Source organism: Schistocerca gregaria, chromosome 3 (assembly GCF_023897955.1).
Source record: "Schistocerca gregaria isolate iqSchGreg1 chromosome 3, iqSchGreg1.2, whole genome shotgun sequence".
NCBI classification, from domain to species: Eukaryota; Metazoa; Arthropoda; class Insecta; order Orthoptera; family Acrididae; genus Schistocerca; species Schistocerca gregaria.
In genome coordinates, this window is record NC_064922.1 from 510,356,015 (window position 1) to 510,378,805 (window position 22,791).

Here is a 22,791-nt window from a genome sequence, read left to right on the forward strand (position 1 = left end):
ATTCCGTATTGTTCATCTTCGAATGTAGCAGCATTTCAATGTACTACGAAAACCCGACTGGCAAGACTGTATGGTATGTTTGTCAATATGGCCAATGCTACATCCTGAATTTTTTCCTATCTGCGAGAAGAGATGGTTGCTAATAGGAACTTTTATAAATTGTGAATCACTTGCAGTATTCTCGTCACCATAAGAATAATACGAATATGGACATTTTTCCATGTATTGTTACGTGTTCGCTGCTATCTCATTTAAATCCTGTCTGCCTAATAAACCACGAAACTAGAGTGAGACGACAGCAAACTCGGAAGAATATACATATCATGTCATGTTTATATTCGTATTATTCTTATGCTTAATAGTGATGCAGTCAGAAATGAAGCATGGCAATTGACTAGATTTTTAAATCTAAGATGACTAATTTCTATGTAGAATGTAATTTACTAAAGAGGTGTCTGCAAAGATTTTCAAACGGAGAAAATTTTTCGCTAAACTCTCGTTCAGAACATCTATCATACGCAGTCTATTATATGGTTCTTGTTGATCATTATCAAAGAAAGCAGCAGTGTAAGTAACAACAAACAGCAGTCTCTTGCCATTGTTTCGCTAATGAGACGATTCCTCTCTTTTTTTTTAAATTGTAAGCGGCGGTAGCGCGCACATAGCAAGCCATGCTGCGAGCGGCGGAAGGCCGTAAACACGCACTATCAGAATGCAACAAACAATGCATGACACAGTACAGTAATGCATTTTCATCTTAGAGTGACGTAAACACCTATAACAAAGAAAACTGAGTTTATCAGATTGAAGGAAAATAAGCAATCAATTCAAACCAGACGAAGCATGTGAAAAAGGAAGGGCAACCGTATAAATACAGATGGAGTGCCTGACGCATAGCAATGGCTACCTGGTAAAGCTTAACTGCTAAGCTTACGACTCAAACCAAAGTACTGTAGCTGCATCGTCATTCAATCGACCTAAATTGTTTCTCATATTACAATGGACCAACTTTGTTTCGATTTGGAGATGCGGCCTAAAACTTTTCTCTCCCCTTGAATTTCGAGTCTCAAATTTCAGGTGCGGGTTAGATTCGGGAAAATTTTTTTCCCTTGATTTCGAGTCTCATTTTTCAGATGCGGCTTAGATTCAAGTGCGGCTTAGATTCAAGTGCGGCTTATATTCGAGTAAATACAGTAAGTTCTACTTTATCCAATCAAACATTTAATTGTACCCAGAGAAAAATAGCTTCTTTCCTCCACTGCATTGCTGGAGCTTTATCCATCACAACCAAGTGGTATTGCACATTGTACGTTGCTTTGTCGAATTTGGAGGAATTTTTTGTAGCAGAGCGTTATCTTCACAGCTGATAATCCTGTTCTTGGATGACCACTTTTATTTCGAATCTCGTGTTCAGCCATGCTGCACTGTTTTTATTGGTGCAGCGTCAACATGAAATACTTGTTCACAACACCTGATGACTGTAAAACACTTCAGTGCCAGAAAATATTACTTTACTATGAGAGCTAATGGACATAGGTGCCTCTAAAGTGTGACACCACATGGTACTATTTATCCACAGTGTGGCAACAGGGGCACTTTACCAAGCGAACTGCTGATGGCGTGGTAGGGAAAGCCGGACAATGGCTTCATGTCCCCACTGGTGAGCCAAACATCAAAAGTTGCAACTAATTTTAAACACACTATAGTGATGGTGATAGTTGTGTGGTATAGGCATGAAGTTTCCGGGTGTGAAGTAGTTATTTACCAGTATTTGTATTTGTATTTTCCTACCACAAAAATCAACTTATATGAAGATAAAAATAAATGTACATTCTGTCTGGCATAAACTATATCAAATTAACAGAAAGATCAGAAGAATTTAAATACCTAAAACTGTACTCTGCTGCCCCACCCCCAACCCCACCTGAAAAATGCGGGAAGAGAGGGGGGGGGGGGAGGAGGGAGGGAACAATAACTATCTAGCAAGCTTCTGCCAGCCCTACTCATCTAAATGAGCTTGCAAAGCAGAACAACATGTCTTAATCTTCCCCAAAATGCACTTAATGATGTTTTGCTACTCCGAACAGTGTTAGTGGGAACCTTGGTAGAATAATTTATAGGTACTATGGTTTACCACTAAATGCTGACCCTCCCTTTTCCCGAAATACTTATTTGAAAGAAAAGAATCCGATTCAACTCTTGGCCCATCAACAATAAATTCTTTACATATGCCAACAAGAACTCTGTTACAATGATTATCAATACCCCTAAAAACTACCAATGAACTCTCATATCCCAGAAACAGCTCCCGACATTCACTACTCCCTTACCAGTACCATTCCTGTAATCCCCAGAAATGATTTGCTCTCTCCATGTTAACTCCATGTCCCACTATCTGTCCTATGTATTCAATTAAATCCGGGAACCCCTCCCTACTTCGTAGTCAGTGTATTTGCTAACCTAGTCTCATGAGGACAGGACAAAACTGAAGAATAACAATAAAAGAGGCCAGTGTTATTGTATGTAGTTGACAAGCCTTTCTTTCTTTCTTTCTTTCTTTCTTTTCTTTTTTTTTTTTTAAACCATGTGCATATGCAGATAGGCATCCAAAATTTTTGACTTTGATACAAATCCATCCTTATATTGGACATAGCAACTTTCACCATTTTCTGCAGGTGTGACGTTTCAAATATTTAGATTAGTTTTGAAGAAAAGCTACCACGAATGTCATATTACGAATTTACTCACTAACATACTACTGTTAAATTCATCGCAAACAAGCATACAAGAAAAATGAGTACCACACTTTCCACTAGCCTGATAAAAATGTGACACACTTGGGAATGACTGTACGATATACAAGGTGTGGACAAAAATATGGAAACATTGAAAACACAACACATTGCAATGCCTCGTACAGTGTTGGAAAACTGTTAGCATTTTAAACAGCTTCCAGTAATCTGGGAATGGATAAATACAGATTCTGTATGATACAGTGACAAGTACAGATAACGATGATGAATGTGGTAGTGATCATGCACCCTTCTCTCCAAAGTAGACCACAAAGGGTCCAGGTCTGGTGACTATGGTGGCCAGAGGAGATATGACAATTCATCTTTGTGCTCACAAAACCAGGACAATGCAGGCTGTGAATACAGCCCATTTCCTTGTAACACTGCATCATCATTGTGAAACAAACATTGTATCATGGGAGGGCCTTATCAGCCAAAATGATCACACAATCCTTGGCAGTAATGTGGCCTTGCAGAATACCATGATATGGCCATCTAAACTACCACCAAACCCACCTCATGTTTGAATCTTGACCAGAAGTATGAACCACTACACATCTGATTAACTTTCTTCTTGTGCTCCGCAGTACACGTTTTATGGCTTTGGCACCAAATTTTCATGTTAGAAGGATTTGCATCACTGATAAGTGGTTGTGGAATTCCAGCTCACCCTGCAGATTACAGAGCTCACTTTTGATGTCGGCATGGTCTGCAAGTGCAACATTCAGTCCGGCAGTGGTCCTTGCAGCTTTCATCCCCTTACTTTTCATCACCTTCTTCTTCAATGACTGTCTGTCACAATCACTCAGCACACACACTTTCATCCATGTTGTGACTTACTGGAGACTTCTTTTTTTTTTCCTTGTATTGTATTTTATATTTTGGTACAGTACCGCTTGAAACACCAGACACTTTGGCTGCCATGGTTACAGGAGCACCCACCATATGAGCACAATCAATTTGCCCATGTTCAGAGTTGTGTAACTCTGACGTAATGCACTTACAGTTACATAGAATACTATCCCAACTATGACTGATCATGCAATGTGTTTAAGACATTGCACAGCTACTGTTTCTGGTCAGAAACAACAGCACAATCTCCAGGCTTGCCTAGCATCTAAATTTATGTCGGGTAACTGCCTCCAACTTATGAATTTGAGAGTATAGGTTGAACTGCGTACCAAATATATAAAACAGGCACACAGCACTAGCTGTTGCTGACAAAAAGTGTTAGCCTGCTTGAGTAGGTAACCAGTGATAGGCGGCAATGAGCCCTTCAGAAAGATCTTCACAGGTTCAGAACACATACTTGTTATTTGTTGGAATATCCTTTAGGCAGGTTATAAAGCATTCTTAGGATATAAGTATCGGGTCAAGGAAATGCAATGTGTGCTCAGTGTGTTTGCTTTCTGTGGTCCATGTGACATGTAGAGTAGAGCTATGTGCAGTTACATGTAATCACTGATGCCCATCAAGTTATTAAGCTTCATATAGTAACTGGAGACAGGTTTAATAATATTATACAGACTTAATTGGAGAATCATAGTTTGTGAAGACTAGTCGCATGGTATTATTTGAGGATGTTGAAATCCTGCTTTGAATTATTTGCCTTAGTAAAATTGCCTTCAAGGGATTAAGTAAGTTGTGAAATGACTATTGATCATTTGTTCTGAGACCCAACAACATTCAGTGACACCGTTGTTAAATGGCTTTATCCGACTATGATGATTAAATTATAATAATAAAATACACTGATCAGTTGGGCACAGCAGAAAGTATTAATCTGTGGAATCATAGACAGTGACTCATTCATGATGTTTAGATATAAAGAACACTGGGGAGAGATTTGTAAATCATACATGGAAAATTTGATTTTTTCTTAAATATATTTCTATAGAGTTTGACCTTGGTTCCCTCTCGGACAGAATTTGAATTTCCATAAGGCTTGGTCTTGGATTTGTAGTTTCAACAATCTCTAAATATGTTTAGTATCTATCTTCCTAATCCCTCCTACTTACTGATCTCTTTGATCAATATCCCATCTCACCCTCTGATATAGTTAGTTACAATGACGGCAGAGTTTAGGCTTGTTCTGCACACCTATGTCACATATACTCAGACAGCCAATGAGCATTCAGTGGTGTTCCGAACACTCTGCTCTGAATGCCATAGCTAATTCCAGCATTAAATGTATTGTAGTGAGTTGTTTACTGAATTTCTGTTTTATTTGTTGTTAGTTGTCATCACTGTTGGTGGTGGTAAGTGATAAATTCTGCATAAGCAAGCAAGAGACATAATTTGCGGAATATACACTTCCTTCTAGTGGAAAGCATGTGCGTAGTGCAGCTTTTGCTTGAATAGTCAACAATGCCATTTCCATCATTGCCTCGACATGCACTAACCACCATTGTTCGTGGATCAGACTATAGTGATAATCAGGTCTTTGCTTTTATGAACTTGTCATTTTGCTGTAATCTCTTAAGTTGTTTCTGTTCAATTTTTCTCATTTGCACATAGTTTCTTGCATTGTTGCTCTCATCTATGCTCCATTGTTTCAGGTGCATTTTGCTTACTCATCATCAAATTGATTAGCATAATTTGATGTCCTATTTATTTGGTATTCATTTTGTAAAATAAAGTGCAATCTGAAAATATCACTACTTCGGCATTTATAGTCTTAAGTAATACAAAGCTACATTGAAATTGAACCATTCAGTTGAAATTAAATGTATGTATTTGAAGAATAGATATGACCATCAACCAGATATGTATAACTGTGTGCTCTAATTTCAGGGGTAATGCCTGGTCATATGGTCGCACAAGGATGTTGTTGACGTTTCAAAAGGAGGTTGCAGAACGCATAACTGCGCCAATAATGTCATCACAGAGATGCCGACTCTCTATAATGTGCCAGAATTGGTGTGAAGTTCATCACAAGTTCAATATTCCCGGTGAGGTTTGGTTTTTATAGTAAATACCATAATTTCTTAATTTAATTTTGAGAGTAACATACTGTTGTAACTCTGATATAACTCCCACTGTGGTAACTGTGCCCTGTATGAGGTGTGTTCAAAAGAGAAGGTAGTAAATCCTACCATTTCACAGCCGAAGATTATCTGTTCCCAGAATTCCTGTGGGTGTGACAGAAACCACTCCTCCACTGTATCCTCAGGTTCACCCTCTGAGTTGCAGCACTTCCCTCTGTGATGCTTTTTTATGGACCAAACACACGAGAATCGCAGGTCAGCATGTCTTGACTGTAGTGTGAATGCTCGAGCTACTCACATTTGAACTTGGCCTTGGAGACATGTGGACATGTGTTATCATGGAGCAGATCACCACTTCTGCGAACATCTCAGGCTGTTTGCTCTTGATAGATTTGCATAGGCTAAAGAGTGTCTAACAGTACATGTCACTGTTAATGGGTTATCTGTGTTTTTTACTTCGGCATCAAAAGAGATGGTGAGTATTATCTTGTCTGCTGAGGACACAGCTTTGAATTTTTTAGAGGGAGGTGACAGCACTAGATTTGCATCCCTAGATAACTCACTAAATTATCACAAAGCAGCATATGCAAATTTCAACCTATTTGGTAGTTTCAACAACTCATACCTTTTTCTTTGAACACTCCTTATGAAACTACTGTTTCTTTCCACGTTTGTATCATATCTGTGGAAAAATAAATTATTACTGTAAAAAAACTTCTGAGATTTGCATTCAAAACAAGTAAGTATTATTGCTGTACAAATTGTTGTGACAGAAATGAAAGTGTATATGTGTGAAGCAGACTTATCAAATAAACACAATGGATAAAAAAATTAGTTACCATAGCAAATCATGTTAAAATTGTGTGGCCTTAATGGACTCCGTTTTGTGTGGAAGAGTCTGCAAGACTCTCCTGGTATGCCATATCTAGCTGAAGGCACTCATTGTTGATTATATCCCATAAATTTACCAAAATGAGGGAGTGTTGGTTGCTACATTTCACTTGTTCCATATAGTTCCAGTTATTCACTGTGGAGTAATGTAGTAGGCTGGGCAATATGTGATTGGTGCCTGAGTGTTCATCAAAATGGAAATATATGCATGCAACCCTGTCAACATGGTTGATGTGATTGCTGATAGCATACTCAGCAGAAAGATGTAGAAGAATGGCAGCATTTGATTACCCTCCCCTTTGCTCCTCTATCCCCCCCCCCCCCCCCCCACTCCCTAAGGGGGCTGGGTCCAACGTCACATTTGTGAATATGTGTTGTACTGAAAGTCCGTCCTTTTCCCATTCTCATTCCCCTTTGGTCTTCTTGATTCTGACCTTGCTTGGGTTTAGTTTTCGGTTTTGGACACGTAAGTTTACTGAACTGGGAACTGTCCTTAATAATTATAAGCCCTAGGCATGTTTTAGCAATCATCACGCCGTGCGACAATGGAACATAGTGTGTCATGAGGAATGGGAATCATGGCTTAGCTGCCTGGATCATGAGGATGGTAAATATCTCTATATAAAAAAGAAAAAAAAACTCTCGACTTCAAAGTGAGCTATGTGCCAATGAGATGCATGGCTCTTGAGATGGAAGAGGAGTTAGCAGATAACCTGGGAAACCTGCTGCATCTTAGTGGTACAATGCTTACCCAGGCAAGCAGGGCTCTGTCTGGGTGCATGTTCCATCCGCTTGGGAACACAATGAAGCAACTCAAACTTTCCTCCACTGGTGGCCACAAGGCACTAGCTATCTCTTCGTATGGAAAAGATTATTACAATGCAGAGAGACACGAGCCCACAATATTTCCTTCCCTGGCTATGCTATGGGAAGAGGGACAAGCCAGATGTCTGGGAATTAAACACTTCATCCAGTACTTGGTATGTACTCAGAATGATCAGGATACTTTTACTACAGCAAAACCATTATTCTTTTATGACATAAACATTGAAGACAAATTTGGTGAAAGTGAATCTCTGGAAAATTGTGGAACAGTCACTACTAATTAAAACTTCATCTGCTGCCTGTCTACAGCTCTTTAGCATGTGATCGATTAGGTGACATACCTGTGACTATTGCCCCACACAAAATGTTGAACATTGTCCAAGGAATCACAAAGACCTTATGCTCCTAAACAGATGTGGAGTTCAGAGCTATCACTAGTGAAGAGGCGTAAGTTTCATCAGACATGAACAAAAAGAGCTGAAGAATAATTGTACAGGTGCAGGTGCCTTTATCTTAGCTTTCGAAGGGAGTGCCCTCCCAAAAAAACTTGTCATATTGTACAGGTGTGATGTGAAACCATATGTCCCACTGCATATGTTGTGTTTCAGATGTTTATGCTTCGGGCATATGTCATCTTGCTGCACTGTGGACTCAGAATGGGACAACTGGAGATGATCACTCCATGAAGGTAGTTCTTGTGAACATTCAACATTATGTGTCAACAGCACAGAAAATTATTCTCCATGTCTGCCAGTTCGTGTAGTTTTCAAGAAAGAACAGAAGATCCCGGAATACAAATCTTTTGACTGCCTGTCGGATACTGAGACGTGGAAGAAATATGAAAGCGTACTTCTTGGGCATATGACATTCAGTTAAGCAAAAATGATGACTATTACACAAACCCCACTTGCATCCCCACCTCTGCTTCCCCAAAGTGGATCTCCCAATACCCTCCTCTCCTCTGGTTCATGCATTATCTTCTTCAGAACCACTTTCTGTACCCAGCAAAAGAAGTGTTCTTCTGTGGCATATACTGTGACAGGGCTCCGTTTGGGGCCTCTTTACTCAGCTACACTCAGAGCACAGGCCCAATGCCAAACAGTGGCTGAAAGAACCATGGCCTGTGTGGTCCCAGGGCTACCCACTCTTCATCTGCTCCCATGCTCACTGCAAATAACCCCTTGAACAATCCTGCCTCACCAGAGACTAAGAAGAAGAAGAAGAAGAAGAAGAAGAAGAAGAATAGGGACAAGGCTCCTTGGTGCCCCTGGAGGTGTCAGATTCCCCATGCAGTCAGATTCTGAGCCAATGTCTTTCCATCCCCAATGGTGACAGGTAGTGAACCTGGTGCATGACTGGCCCTCGTGCCTCACCTATCCATCAATCATGTAGATCACATGATTGATTTGTAATCGGTGTTACTGTTATCTGCCGGAACTAAAACACCTCATTCCCTCTCTCCAAGAAACACACTTCACTGAAGAGAATTCTCCACCACTCTGTTATAGTGCATTCTGTCAAAACCATGCTTGAGAGGGCATCTGGAGTGGTCTGTACATTGGTTCGCTAATTCAGTTAACGGATTCCTCTTCATACCACATTGGAAGTGGTAGAAGTGTGGGGGCAAACCACCTAAGCAATCACCATTTGCGACATTCACCTATCTCCAGACAGGCTATTTACTTACGTTGAATTGATCCTCTAAACCAACCCTCATCCCTCCATCTTTTCTCGTATGTGGGTACTTCAGTGCATACCAACCCCTGTGGGGAAGTACTACTTCGTGTGGTAGGGGTCTTCTAATTGACCAACTTCTCACAGACCGATACATTTGTCACTATACTGTTGTGACCACTGGATTAATGACTCAGTGGTGAGACAGCTGTGGGTGAGGTGTTCCTTTTCACATCCTGAGCCCCGCAGATGTTAACCTCCTGACTTCCTATTTCTCTCATCTTGTTTTTATTATTGACAGTATGAAAGATGTCCATTGCCTTTTCAGCATTTTCGCTTTTACTGTTTTAGTCTCCCGACTACATTGGATCACATTCTCGGTCGACATCTCTCCTTCTGGATGCACCATTCTTTAATTGAGGGATGGGTGAACTTGCTGTTTAGTCTTATAACTCCATCCCGCAATCAAGCACTTAATCACTGAGTATCTTGTTAATGTACACAGCAACCTGAATTAATGAACCCAAGCCAACTAAAAAAAAAAGCCCCCAAAACATTGCAGCACCATATCTGGCATGAACTATACACTGCACGTGTTATTGGTTAACGACCTCTTTGGACTTATTGGTTCACTCAGTGTCCTGAATAACTTGAAAAGAGGCATAAGTGTGATTCATTGGACCAAACTACTGTCCAGTTTGTGATATGGTACATTGAAGACTGCAGCTTTGTGCCTCTGAGCAGTGGAATTTTGCCAGATACTCTACACCAAATGTTAGTTCCACAGTTCCCTTCACAATGTTTGCTCAGTAACCTGTTAGGATGGACCTGCAGCCACCAACTGCAGCAAATTTTGCCACATTTGAAACTAATTGTCATTGATGCATGACACTCATCTCCTGTCTCTATTGATTTACAACATCGTAAAGCTTCTGTTTTTACCATATATTCTTTTGTAGAAATGTTCAACAATCCGCTCTGCTAGTCCAGGAAATTGTGCAACTTCATTCACAATGTAGTTATGAGCACATCAAAGCACAATACCTCCTTTTTGTCATTCTGTCACATCTCTACAGCATTCCATTTCCATACTACAGACTGTCACATATACAGCACTGCAGCCAGGAGTGGAGATCTTGTGACCATCTGATCAGTTCTACACTATCTACAGTGCTCCTCAATGAGCAGTACACTCTTTTAAGGGGGTGAATAATATTTTGTCTAGTGAACTTATAAAAGGAATAGTTCTTCTATTGTCTGAGTAATGTCTGTCTGAGTTTTTATTCATTTAATCAGTACTTACTGATGTTTGTTCAGTGTTTCCCATTGTCTTTTCTCTCAGTTTACTCATTTGCAGGATATGGAAATCCAGTCTCAGAACGCAACGGACCTATTCACGTTGCTTACGTGCATGGAAAAGTCACCGTGGTACAACAACTGAGTTATAAAACTGCTACAGAAGCAAGGAGAACTTCACAGCTAACATAAACATAAACATAGCCAAAGCCATGGAGACAAAAAAAATTATGCTAAGTGAAATGTAGTGTCAGGAGGGCTATGCGAGAGGATGTGCAACGCATTCGAAAGTTAAGTTCTGTGTACTGACTTAGCAGAAAATACTAAGAAATTTTGGTCTCATGTCAAAGTGGTAGGTGGATCAAAACAAAATGTCCAGACACTCTGAAACAGAGGATGACAGACTAAAGGCTGAAATACTAAATGTCTTTTTTCCAAAGCTGTTTCACAGAGGAAGACTACGCTGTAGTTTCTTCTCTTAGATCATCACACAGATGAAAAAATGGTATCTATCGAAATAGATGAGAGAGGGATAGAAAAACAATTAAAATCGCTCAAAAGAGGAAAGGCCGCTGGACCTGATCGGATACGAGTTCGATTTTACATAGAGTATGCGAAGGAACTTGCCCCCTTCTTGTAGCGGTGTACCGTAGGTTTCTAGAAGAGTGTAGTGTTCCAAAAGATTGGAGAAGGGCATAGATCATCCCTGTTTTCAAGAAGGGACGTCGAACAGATGTGCAGAACTATAGACCTGTATCTCTAACGTCGATCAGTTGTAGAATTTTGGAATACGTATTATGTTAAAGTATAATGACTTTTCTGGAGACTAGAAATCTACTCTGTAGGAATCAGCATGGGTTTCGAAAAAGACAATAGTGTGAAACCCAGCTTGCACTATTCATCCACGAGACTCAAAGGGTCATAGACACGGGTTCCCAGGTAGATGCCATGTTTCTTGACTTCCATGAGGCGTTTGATACAGTTCCCCCACAGTTGTTTAATGAACAGAGTAAGAGCTTATGGACTATCAGACCAATTCTGTGATTGGGTTGAAGAGTTCATAGATAACAGAATGCAGCATGTCATTCTCAATGGAGAGAAGTCTTCCGAAGTAAGAGTGACTTCAAGTGTGCTGCAGGGGAGTGTCGTAGGACCAGTGCTATTCACAATATATATAAATGACGTTGTGGATAACATCGGAAGTTCACTGAGGCTTTTAGCGGATAATGCTGTAGTATATCGAGATGTTGTAACAATGGAAAATTGTACTGAAATGCAGGAGGATCTGCAACGAATTGATGCATGGTGCAGGGAATGGCAATTGAATCTCAATGTAGACAAGTGTAATATGCTGCGAATACAAAGAAAGAAAGATCCTTTATCATTTAGCTACAATATAGCAGGTCAGCAACTGGAAGCAGTTAATTCCATAAATTATCTGGGAGGAGGCATTAGGAGTGATTTAAAATGGAATGACCATATAAAATTAATCGTCGGTAAAGCAGATGACAGACAGATTCCTTGGAAGAATCCTAAGGAAATGCGTTCCGAAAACAAAGGAAGTAGGTTACAGTACCTTGTTCACCCACTGCTTGAATACTGCTCACCGGTGTTGGATTCATGCCAGATAGAGTTGATAGAAGAGATAGAGAAGATCCAACGGAGAGCAGCGTGCTTCATTATAGGATCATTCCGTGATTTTGAAAGCATTACAGAGATGATAGATAAACTCCAGTGGAAGACTCTGCAAGAGAGACGCTCAGTAGCTCAGTATGGGCTTTTGTTGAAGTTTCAAGAACATACTTTCACTGAGGAGTCAAGCAGTATATTGCTCCCTCCTGCGTATATCTCGCAAAGAGACCATGAGAATAAAATCAGAGAGATTAGAGCCCACACAGAGGCACTCCGACAATCTTTCCATGAACAATACGAGACTGGAAGATAAGGGAGAACCAATAGAAGTACTCAAGGTACTGTCCGCCACACACCGTCACGTGGCTTGTGGAGTATGGATGTAGATGTAGATATGATGTGTTGCTTGATCTGTAAAGATTTTATTTGATGATGTTCACAGTTCTGGAAGTACAGTGTTTATATCCATAACATTACTAACAAAACGCAGACCCAAATATTGCAAACTGATGTTGTTGTAACTGTATGTCATTTGCAGTGCAGATGATATTTTGCTATAGTATGTTACCTGCATCTAATAAGGATTCCTCAGTAGTAAGTTACATATTTTATAGCAACAATTCCACAAACACTTGTATCTTGAACCAGTTTTATTGAGGCACTCTCAGTTTAATGGCTTATAGCCACATCATCAGGTGCATATGGAAATTAAAACATGTTAAACAAAATGGCAGAGAATCTAGAAGGCCCAACCTTGACAGTTAAAACCATAGTGTCCATAATACGGGTAATCATGCATAAAAAAGTTGACCAATGGAAAACATCCTATGCTGTATACCAAAGACACGCCAGCAAGTCAGCATGGTCACGCATCCGGTGGTTGCTGCAGCTCATCTGGGTGGCTCTCTTTGTTACATGGAATAGGATGTTTTCCATCTCCAGGTTTTTATTCATTGACCACTCATCCTACACAAACACTATGATTTTAACTACAGAGTTGGCCCTTCTGTACTAGCCGATATGTTGTTTAACATGTCTTCTTCTTCTTCTTTTCTCTCTTTTTAAATGCATTTGGTGATGTGGCTGTAAGCTGGAAACCAGGTAGTGCCTTAATAAAACTGGCTCAAGATGTATCTGATTGCAGAGTTCTTGCTATAAAATGTGCTACCACGGCTGTGGATGCATCAACAACAGTGCCATTCGTATATTACATATATTTAAAAAATATCACTGGTAATTTTCTCCACTTCATTAATGTTAGATTATAATACTCCTGTTCTCTTACATTCTGCTGTCAATACTGATTTGTTAATTATCCTTTGAGACTGATAGAAAATGTTGTGAGGACCTGTTAATAGTGATGCAGTTTGTAAGTTGGTGGAGAGGGGTGGGGGGTGATGCAAGTTATATTTCATAATGTAACATTCACTATCTTGAAAATTCCCATTATCTTTTAATAAATCTTTTTTGCATGGATGATGGAAATTACTTGCTTTTGACTAAAAGTCAGTGTGCAAAGTGTTCAGTAAATAGAATTGCTGTATCATTAATCTACTTGACATTCATTAACGTCAAGGAAAGATAGTCAACTGCCTGTGCTCCCATGTAAATTTTTTGTTCATTTGAAAATGTTTGTATGGGAAAAAATATGGCCACAATAAAATTTCACTATGCAGCCAAATGAAGTCATTCACATACTGGTGAGCGGAGGACATCAGATTTTATCAGCTAATACAAATATCCCTAAAAAATTTTCACCACGGACAGTAGTGTAGAATCCATAGCTGTGCCAGTGCAAAATATGTGTAACCATATAATAAATCCTAGTTGGAAAACAAGTATTTCAAACAGAACAAAAGGACTAAAATAGGCGAAATATATGCAATAGGTGATGATGGTTAGTTTTGGGATATGATATAGTGAAGGCATCAGAAAAACCACTAACCAACAAGACAAAGCTCAGTAGGTATTGTTGGGAAAACAGTAAATTTTGATATAAGGAGAGGCAGGCAAAAGAAAATTATCACAACTAAAAAAAGAGATTGACAAAAAGTGCAAAATTGAATAGCAGGAATGGGTAGAGGGGACATATGCAGAGCTGTAGAAGCTTCCATGATTTAGAAGAATTTGCAGAGGACTGAAAAAGAAAACATGAAACAAAAACCCAAAGTACACAATATTTTCTCAGAATTTTTAATATCAGTGGGAGAAGCTTGTGAGTGTCCTTTGCTCACTTCATTGATGATTACTCCTCTCCTCATCAGTGGTGGATCGTTACTTCATTAGTATTAGTTAATAATCTGTTGAGTGAAGTTCATAAAGCACAATGGATTGAGATGTCCCTATTAGTTTATTCTCTCTTTTGTTGAAAGATGTTTTTGGATTACCAGTCAACACCTGATTCTATAAATTATTGAAGTCCCTTGTATAAAACAGCTTCCAATGCCTGATTACTTCACAGATGAGTTAATGTGTCAAATACGAGGGTTGCCCAGAAAGTAATGCACTGCATTTTTTTTCTCAGCCAAAGACAACTCTACAAATACGAAATGTTATTTACGTATTATTTGAAGTTTCCCGAGAGAGCACGCCAAGTTTCTGTCACTTTCAACAGATAGCATAGCTACAGGACAGTTTCAAGATGGCATCTGTTGGCAATGTGTGTTACAAGCAATATGTCTTCATTGAATTTCTCACTGCAGTGAAACTAACTATGGGAAATATTCACGAACACTTATGCGAAGTCTGTGGAGCATCTACTGTCAACAGAAGTACAGTTCGTTGCTGGACTCAGAGGGTGAGGTCATCAGAAAGTGGTTCGGAGGACTCCACAATTTGTAGTGATCAGGCAGACCATGCACGCTGTCACACCTGACACGTTGCAGCGAGCTGATGTTGTCATTCGCAAGGACTGACGCATTACGACTCGGTAGTTGGTGCTGCATATGTCAATCAGCAAAGGAAGTTCTTACAGTGACAAGGACAAGAATTAGTACCGACAGGACACACACACTCCCTTGTTTTGTGCAGGAGGAAGACCATTGAATGGGTTGGAGCTTATGTGGAAAATAGGGTGTGTAGATAAAATCATGTGTAATTCTCATTACATTCAATAAAGAATTGTTGATGCATTACTTTCTGAGCAACTCTCATATTTGCCTTTAAGCATGTAAGCAAGATAAAGTTTAGAGAAGGCTTCAAATTATGCTTAAAATTCTGTTGGAAGTTGCTAAATGCCCTCATTAAGATATGCTGGAGATATATAAAATGGGTAATTAGCTCTCCATTTTGAGTAAAAACTTCACAGTGTTCCAAAGCCATATCTCTTAAACTGTGTGTCATACAATGATACAGTTCCGCAGTTACAATAAGTGATATATGTAGATATTGTACACAAAGTATGTTGTTAATAATTCGTAGTAAAGAAGTAACAAATTGGAAGGTTATGCATGATGATGAAGTCTGAAAATGTAGTAAGTGCTAAAATATTTTCTTTTGAACCTTTTGTGGGAGAAAAGTTCTGTAAAGGTTTGAAATTATATACATATATAATTTGAAGTCACTAAATGCTCTCATTCTCAAATACAAGATGAAGTAAGTCCATGTATTTGGCTGCCAAGTCACGATGCCTCAAGGCAAACACACAGTTTCTAACAGTTACACTAGTTATACTAGTCATAGTGTGTTAAACTTTAAACACAAGATTATACCTAATAAGTAGCTTCTGACAGAATTTAAAAATTTTAAATTTGTCAATAATTATGTGACATATTGAAAACTTCGTTTGTTGCCCCCCCCCCCCCCCCTTACACTGCAACTGTACTGGGTGCCAGTTTCCAGGATACAGGTAGTAACAAAATCATGCCAAGGTATTCAAATAAAGCCTAAACTTCCATGAATGCTTCAGTTTTAGATGACATTCCATATTTGTAAATCACCGTTGAATATTCTTCAGACACACAACCGTACATTTCAGGACGCTGCTTGACTTTCTTTTGAATACTTTCTCTAATCGACTGTTTGCAGTTGATCACAAGTGAATACTCTGTATCAGCTATTGCCACATCAGCATGTGCTCAAAAACAAGCCACCATAAAACTCTTTGTTGAGCTTAGAGACGATAAACCATGTGTTATCACAGGAGATAGAAATGGAGGTTGACTAAGTTGAAAAGGAAGGCTGCAGGATGCGATAGGAGAACTCCAGAAATAATCAAGTATGTTGGAGCAGAGATGTTCAGGAATCTGCTAAGCTGTTCCAGAAAGCATAGGAGGAGAATAATACTCCAAAGGAATGGGAGAACTGAATCACGCCATTGCATAAGAAGGGAAGTTATGACTGTGACAACTACACTGATATCTTATCAGTAGTCTATAAGGTCTGTACTTGACTTTGTTATTCAGACAGAAAAATAACTGATGATGTCAGGAGTAAAGATGATATAAAATGCAAATTGGCAATATCAATAAAAGTGTTTCTGGAAGAGAGAAATTTGTTTACACCTGGTATACACTGAAGTGATAGGAAGTCATTTCTGAAAGTGTGTATTTAGAGCATAGCCTTGCTCAGAAGTGAAATGGGAGTGATAAACAATTCAGACAAGAAGAGAATGGAAGCTTCTGAAATGTGGTGGTACAAATGAATGCAGAAGATTAGATTACTAGGTCAGTAACCAACAAAATGTACCAAATTGAATTAGGGAGAAAATGTTTTTGCACAAATTGACTATAGAGGGATTGTTAGACACCAAGGAATAGTCAGGTTGATAGTGGAGGGAAATGTAGGGGATAAAAATTGTAGAGAGAGACAAGGGCTTGATTGACTACAATAAGCAGGCTCCAGTAGATGTAAGTTGTGGTACTTCTGCACAGGACAAACTAGTGTGGAGAGCTGCATCAAACAAGTTTTAAGACTACTACAGCAACAATAATGACAACAGCAACAAATTTGTTATCACAAGGTATTGGCAAAACAGTGACATTTGTTCATGTAGTAGTCTTTGTTTCCACTTTCCACTTTGCACTTTCATGAGTAGGTGCACTAAATGTGTCCTCTTTACAAAATTACCTTGACTGAAAGCTATAAAGGAATTAGTGGATAGAGTCTAATGCAGGATATAATGGTATGCGTTCAGCAAATGATACAAAACCTAACAGCTCGCTTGTTGTGATCTGTTATCACTCATTGTGATACTGTGTTTCGTTTCTAATGGTTGTCTTTCGTCATGTTATTACTTAAATCAAGAAAAAATTTATAAAGGCAATAAATTTACTTCTGCATCACAATGCTGAGTGTGCACAACAATACATGTGCAGTTCAATGACTTAACTTAAAAACTTAATCTTTATTTTAAGAAATAAAAAGTAAACATGTAGTGGGATCAATTAATTATATTCTTTAAATATGTTGCACTGAAGTAATCTGATGACATTCACATTGTGCTCTGTTATGTGACTAGCACTTTTTGTGACTAGATTTTTTTAATTTTAGGCATAGTCATTTTCTTTCATTATGTTTCAGGAAAAGCATTTATTCCAAAACCAGATGTTGATGTTGGTATAGTTCATTTTACACCTCTAGTGAGACCTGTAATTCCGCTACCATTTTCACTTGTGGAAAAAGTTGTACGAACCATCTTCAGTTACAGGCAGAAGTACAGTATTAGAGGTGCAGAGTAAGTATTTGATTCATAAGTTTGGTGAAATGCTGCATAACAAGATAGATAGTATTAGCTGTGCACTGAATTTTTTTGAATGTATTATTTATACACTGATGAGCCGAACTATCAAGACCACTTACTTAAAAGCATGTTGGTCTATTTCTGGAATGCAATTCAGAAGTGATTGTGTGTGCCATGAATTTGACAAGTAGTTGAGAAGTTTCCAGAAGTTTGTGGCCTATGCATGGGCACACACTTGCTATAATTTTGGGCAGTTGGTTTGTGGGTGTGGAGCTGGCACCCAATAGTGTCCCAGTTTTTTTTTTTTTTTTTTTTTTTCCCATTGGATTCAGTTAAGCTGAATTTGATGGCCAAGATAACAATGTGAGTCAACTATCATGCTCCGCAGACCATTGCATCATAATTCTAGCCTTGTGGCATTGACAGTTACCTATCTGGAAGGTGCCACCACTGTTGAAGGAGACATGAAACATATGATGCTACATGTGGTTCCTGATAATGTTCATGTAGTCCACAGCTGTCATGGTGCCTTTGATTACTACCATGGGTCTCATGGAAGCCCAGATGAATATGCCCCATAACATAATACTGCTCCCACCAGCGTGCATTCGTGTCACGTTGCTGTTTTGAGCAGCCATTAGGCTGGATAACAGCATCTCTGGAAACAACCATTACATGATTTAACAATAAATGTGATTCACCCGACCAGGTGGCATGATTCCCTCGATCCACTGTCCAATCTTAATGATTCCTTGCCCACCGTAATCATAATTGACAATGTTGTTGGGGCATCATGGGAACATGTAGAGTCTTTGCTGTGGAACACCATGTTCAACACTGTGTGAGGAACAGTGTGCTCCAAAACACTTGTGCCTGTGTCATCACAGAACTATGTCATCTGATCTGCCAAAGATTGCTGGCTATCCTGCTTTTGAGAGTGGGCAAGCCTCCGATCCCTGTGTTCTATGATGAGGTATGGACATCCAACTTCTTGTCACCTACTCGTGGGTCTAGCATTCTTCAACCACTTTCCATAGATTCTCAAAACAGTAGCACGCAAACAGCTGACCAGCTTCACCGTTTCTGAGGTGCTTGCTCCTAGGCATTGGCTACAACAACCTGTCTTTTGTCAAAGGTGCTTAATTCGGTGGATCTTCACATTTTTGCCACTTATAATCTCTAGAACAGTTCCTCATTTGTCTCTGCTCTACTCACATTCTTCTCTTACTGCATCATGAGCCCTCAGTGCCACCAGGCGACATACAACATCGCAGTGGGCAGAGGTCATAATGTTTTGGCTCATCATTGTAAGTAAATTGTATTTGTGTAGTGTTTATTTAATTTCATGACAACTTGATTATTGTAATTTTCAGGAATTGTAGAATGATGTGTCAGACCTCGTCTCACTTCCTTATGTGCAGTACAGAGGAGTGTTGTATTTTTAGTTGCAATAACAAGTTCTCCTTTTTCTTCCCTGCAAGATCAGATGATACAGAGCAATAAATGTTCATAAGTTTCCCTTTTTCCCCTTAGTGGTAGTCTGTGTTTAAATTTATTTAATGGTCCATTTGTAAGTTAGTAATTAGGAAGGTTGTGAGGATAGTTTTTGCTGCTGGTTTTTCGAACATATACTGCATTCGAATATTATGAATTGCCTCATGGAAAATTATCTATAGCACAGATTCAGAAAATATCATTCTTGTGAAACACAACAAGCTCTTTATTATCATGAAGTAATGAGTGCTGTGGACAGGGGATCTCAAATTTATTCTGTATTTATAATTTCCAAAACACTTTCTATACCATTCCTCACAAGTGGCTTCTAATAAAATTGTATACCCAGGGAGTATTGTCTCAATTGTGCAACTGGATTCATGATTTCCTGTCAAAGGTCACAGTTCATGGTAACTAATGGAAAAGGGAAGTAATATCTGGCACTCCCTAAGGAAGTGGTATAGGCACTCTGCTGTTCCTAATCTATATTAATGATTTAAGTCACAAGCTGAACATCACTCCTTGATTTTTGAATGTGATGCTTTCATTTACGGTGTGATAAAGTAATCAGAACTCAAAAAACAATTAGAGGATGATGTACACAAGATGTCTGTATGGTGCAAAAAGTGGCAGTTGACCTAAGTAATGAAAACTGTGAGGTCACCACATGAGTATTAAAAGGAATCCATTAAATTTCATTTATATGATAAATCAGGCAAATCTAAAGCCTGTCCATTCAGCTAAATACATACAAATTACAGTTATGAACAACTTATGGAAGACATTGAAAAAGTTCAAAGTAGGGCATATCATTTTGTATTGTCTCAAAATAGGGGAGAGTGTGTCATGGTATAATAGGCGAGTTGGGGTGGCAGTCATTAAAATGGAAATTTTTTGGCTGTGGCAAAATCTTTGCATGTAATTTCAATCTTCAGTGTTCTCCAAATGCAAAGATATTTCGTTGATACCTACATAGATAGGGAGAAATGACCATGTCATAAAATAAGAGAAGTTGGAGGTCACACAGAAAATTGTTCATTTTTCCCGCACACTGTTAAAGAGTGTGGAAGGGTAGAGAGCAACAGTGTGAAAATGGTTTGTTGAATCCTCAGCAAGGCAGTTAGTGTAAATTACACAGTAATCATGTAGATTGAAATGTAGATGCTGTTGCTATAGTTGACTTGGGACAGAAATGGAGTCTGTTGTTCGATATAAAAAAACTGGCATTCATTTTTGCGTCTTTTGCTGCACCCTCCACCTTCCATCTAAACCATAAATGAGATATTATTTGCTATTCAACCCATAGAGGAGTCATGCAACAATTCAGTCACGCATGGCTACTGGCTTATGGCACTAAGGCCTGACTGCAACTGTGGCTGATGGGAGTAGCAATCTGCTGGGTTAGATGATGGGGTTACGGAGGTGGCCTGCAGTAGAAGGGGAGGAATGAAGGTGGAGGAAAGATGGTAAGATTGTGTAAGGTAGCATGGAGAGACATGTTGGAGACATGATAAGAGTACAGCATCGGGATGAAGCAGTTGTTAAAATAAAGCAAATCATTTTGGATGGCATTTGATTGATACAGCTCTCTCATGAACACAATTAGGCATTGACCATTCAGACAGACAGACAACTTGTTAAGTCATGCTGACATAGAATGTGGCACACTGGTTGTGTGTGAAGTTTGTAGATCACATGGCTGCCTTTGGTGAGGTAGGAAAGCCAATGACAGGACTGCAGTAGTTGGTAGCAGGAGGATGTGTAGGACAGGTCTCTCATCTGGATCTACCACAGGGATATGAGTGATGAGACATGGGGTTGGGAGGAGTGGTGGAATAGGGATGGACAGTGATATTTCATAGATTCTATGGGTGGTGGAACACCATTGTCGGAGAGGTGGGGAGGATGTTTCTCATTTCAAGACAAGATGAGAGACAGTTAAAACCCTGGTGGAAAATGTCATTCAGTTTCTCCAGTCCTGAGTGGTGCTGAGTCACAAGGGGAGTATTCCTTTGTGACTGGACTGTGGGTATGTGGGGGAGATAATAGTGACTGATGAGACAAGGTGTGGGAGATCTGTTTCTGGACAAGATTGGGAAGGTGATTTTTGTCTGTAAAGGCCTCAGAAAGACCCATGGTATAGTTGGAGAGGGACAGTTTGCCAATAGAGATGAAATGACAATGTGTGGCTAGGCTGCATGGAACAGACTTCTGGGTGGAATGGGTGGAGGTATTGTCATTGGTTGGCAAGTTTGACATGGATATAGGTACTGATGTAGTCATCCTTGAGGTGGAGTTAGACAGAAAGGTGGCTTGTTGAACTGAGTAAGACCAGATGAAGGGAATGCGGGAGATATGCTGAAGTTACAGAGGAATGCGGACATAGTGTCATGACCCCCCAGTCCAGACCATGAAGACGTCATTAATGAGCCTGAAGGAGGTTCGTGGTTTGTTAAGAAGGGTTCCTCTAGATTACCCTTGAGTAGGTTAGTGTAGGACAGTGCCATGCATTTGCCATTTGCTGTACCATGAATTTATTTGCAGGTCATGCCTTCAAAGGAGCAGAAATTGTGAGTGAGGATATAGTTAATTATGGTGATCACAAGTAGGTTTGGAGTCAGTTGGGAATTGGGAAAGTTATTGTTTAGTAGTAGCAAGGCCACGAGTATTGAGTATGTTAGAGGGGTGGAAGACGGTGCTTGAAACAATCTTTGGATTGAAAACAGCTTTGCTTTTTTATTAGTATTATTTTATGCTTATTCAACTAAAAGTGTTATGTATGAATATTTTCCATTGTTTGTTTCTTTCTTTTGCAGATGCCTCTTTCCAGGCCCAGCACGAGAGAGGCTTGGAAAAGAGATGTACATGCTTGCAGATGTAGATCCCACCACACGACCATTCCAACTTACCGTAGAAGAGTTTGGCAGACTCTGCACTGCTTACAAATGTATTTGTGATAAAGATCCACGACTTTACAAATATGAGTCGAGGGCCCAGAAAGACAAGCTTGCAGAATTTGAGGAACTTTATAAGTCAGAGGAAATTGACTTAGAATTTTCAGCTGAGTCACAGTAAAATTGTAGATCGTTTTTAGTAATAAAATCGAGGAAAAAGTCCCAAAATGCTTATTATTTCCATTCAAGAAATTGAATTTACATGTATATTTCATCATATGATATGTGAACACACACACAACCATGGCAATATCATTACAGATAGTATATATTTTAACATTAGGTATTTATTGAATAAAAGACAAGAGAGAAAGTGTTGAGACTTGTATAAGTAAACTAATACATTACTGGAAATACGGGGTGTTTCAACATGAATGTATGGGTTCTAAGGCTCTGTAGAATTTATTTCGTTCAACTTACAATTATAAACAATACATCAAATGAAAAAGCAGCAGAAATAGTTTTTCTTAAAAGTGTTCAATGTGACCACCAATCATCTGACATCGAGTTGGTATGGGAGTTCTTCCCAAACTGTGATCATTGGGTCTGGTATAGTTGTTGCAATG

General features: G+C 39.2%; 1 protein-coding gene across 1 annotated transcript in view; it reads left to right on the top strand.

Moving 5' to 3' along the window:
* The window catches only part of LOC126354560 (mitochondrial dimethyladenosine transferase 1), a 43,448-nt gene extending 21,055 nt beyond the window's left edge, over positions 1–22,393 (top strand). Inside the window, exons 3-5 of the mRNA XM_050004303.1 lie at positions 5,586–5,743; positions 17,618–17,771; positions 22,088–22,393. Coding sequence (XP_049860260.1) covers positions 5,586–5,743; positions 17,618–17,771; positions 22,088–22,346 — 571 coding nt within the window. The 3' untranslated portion in view covers positions 22,347–22,393. The remainder of the gene's footprint in view (positions 1–5,585; positions 5,744–17,617; positions 17,772–22,087) is intronic.
* The last annotated feature ends 398 nt before the right edge of the window (positions 22,394–22,791 follow it).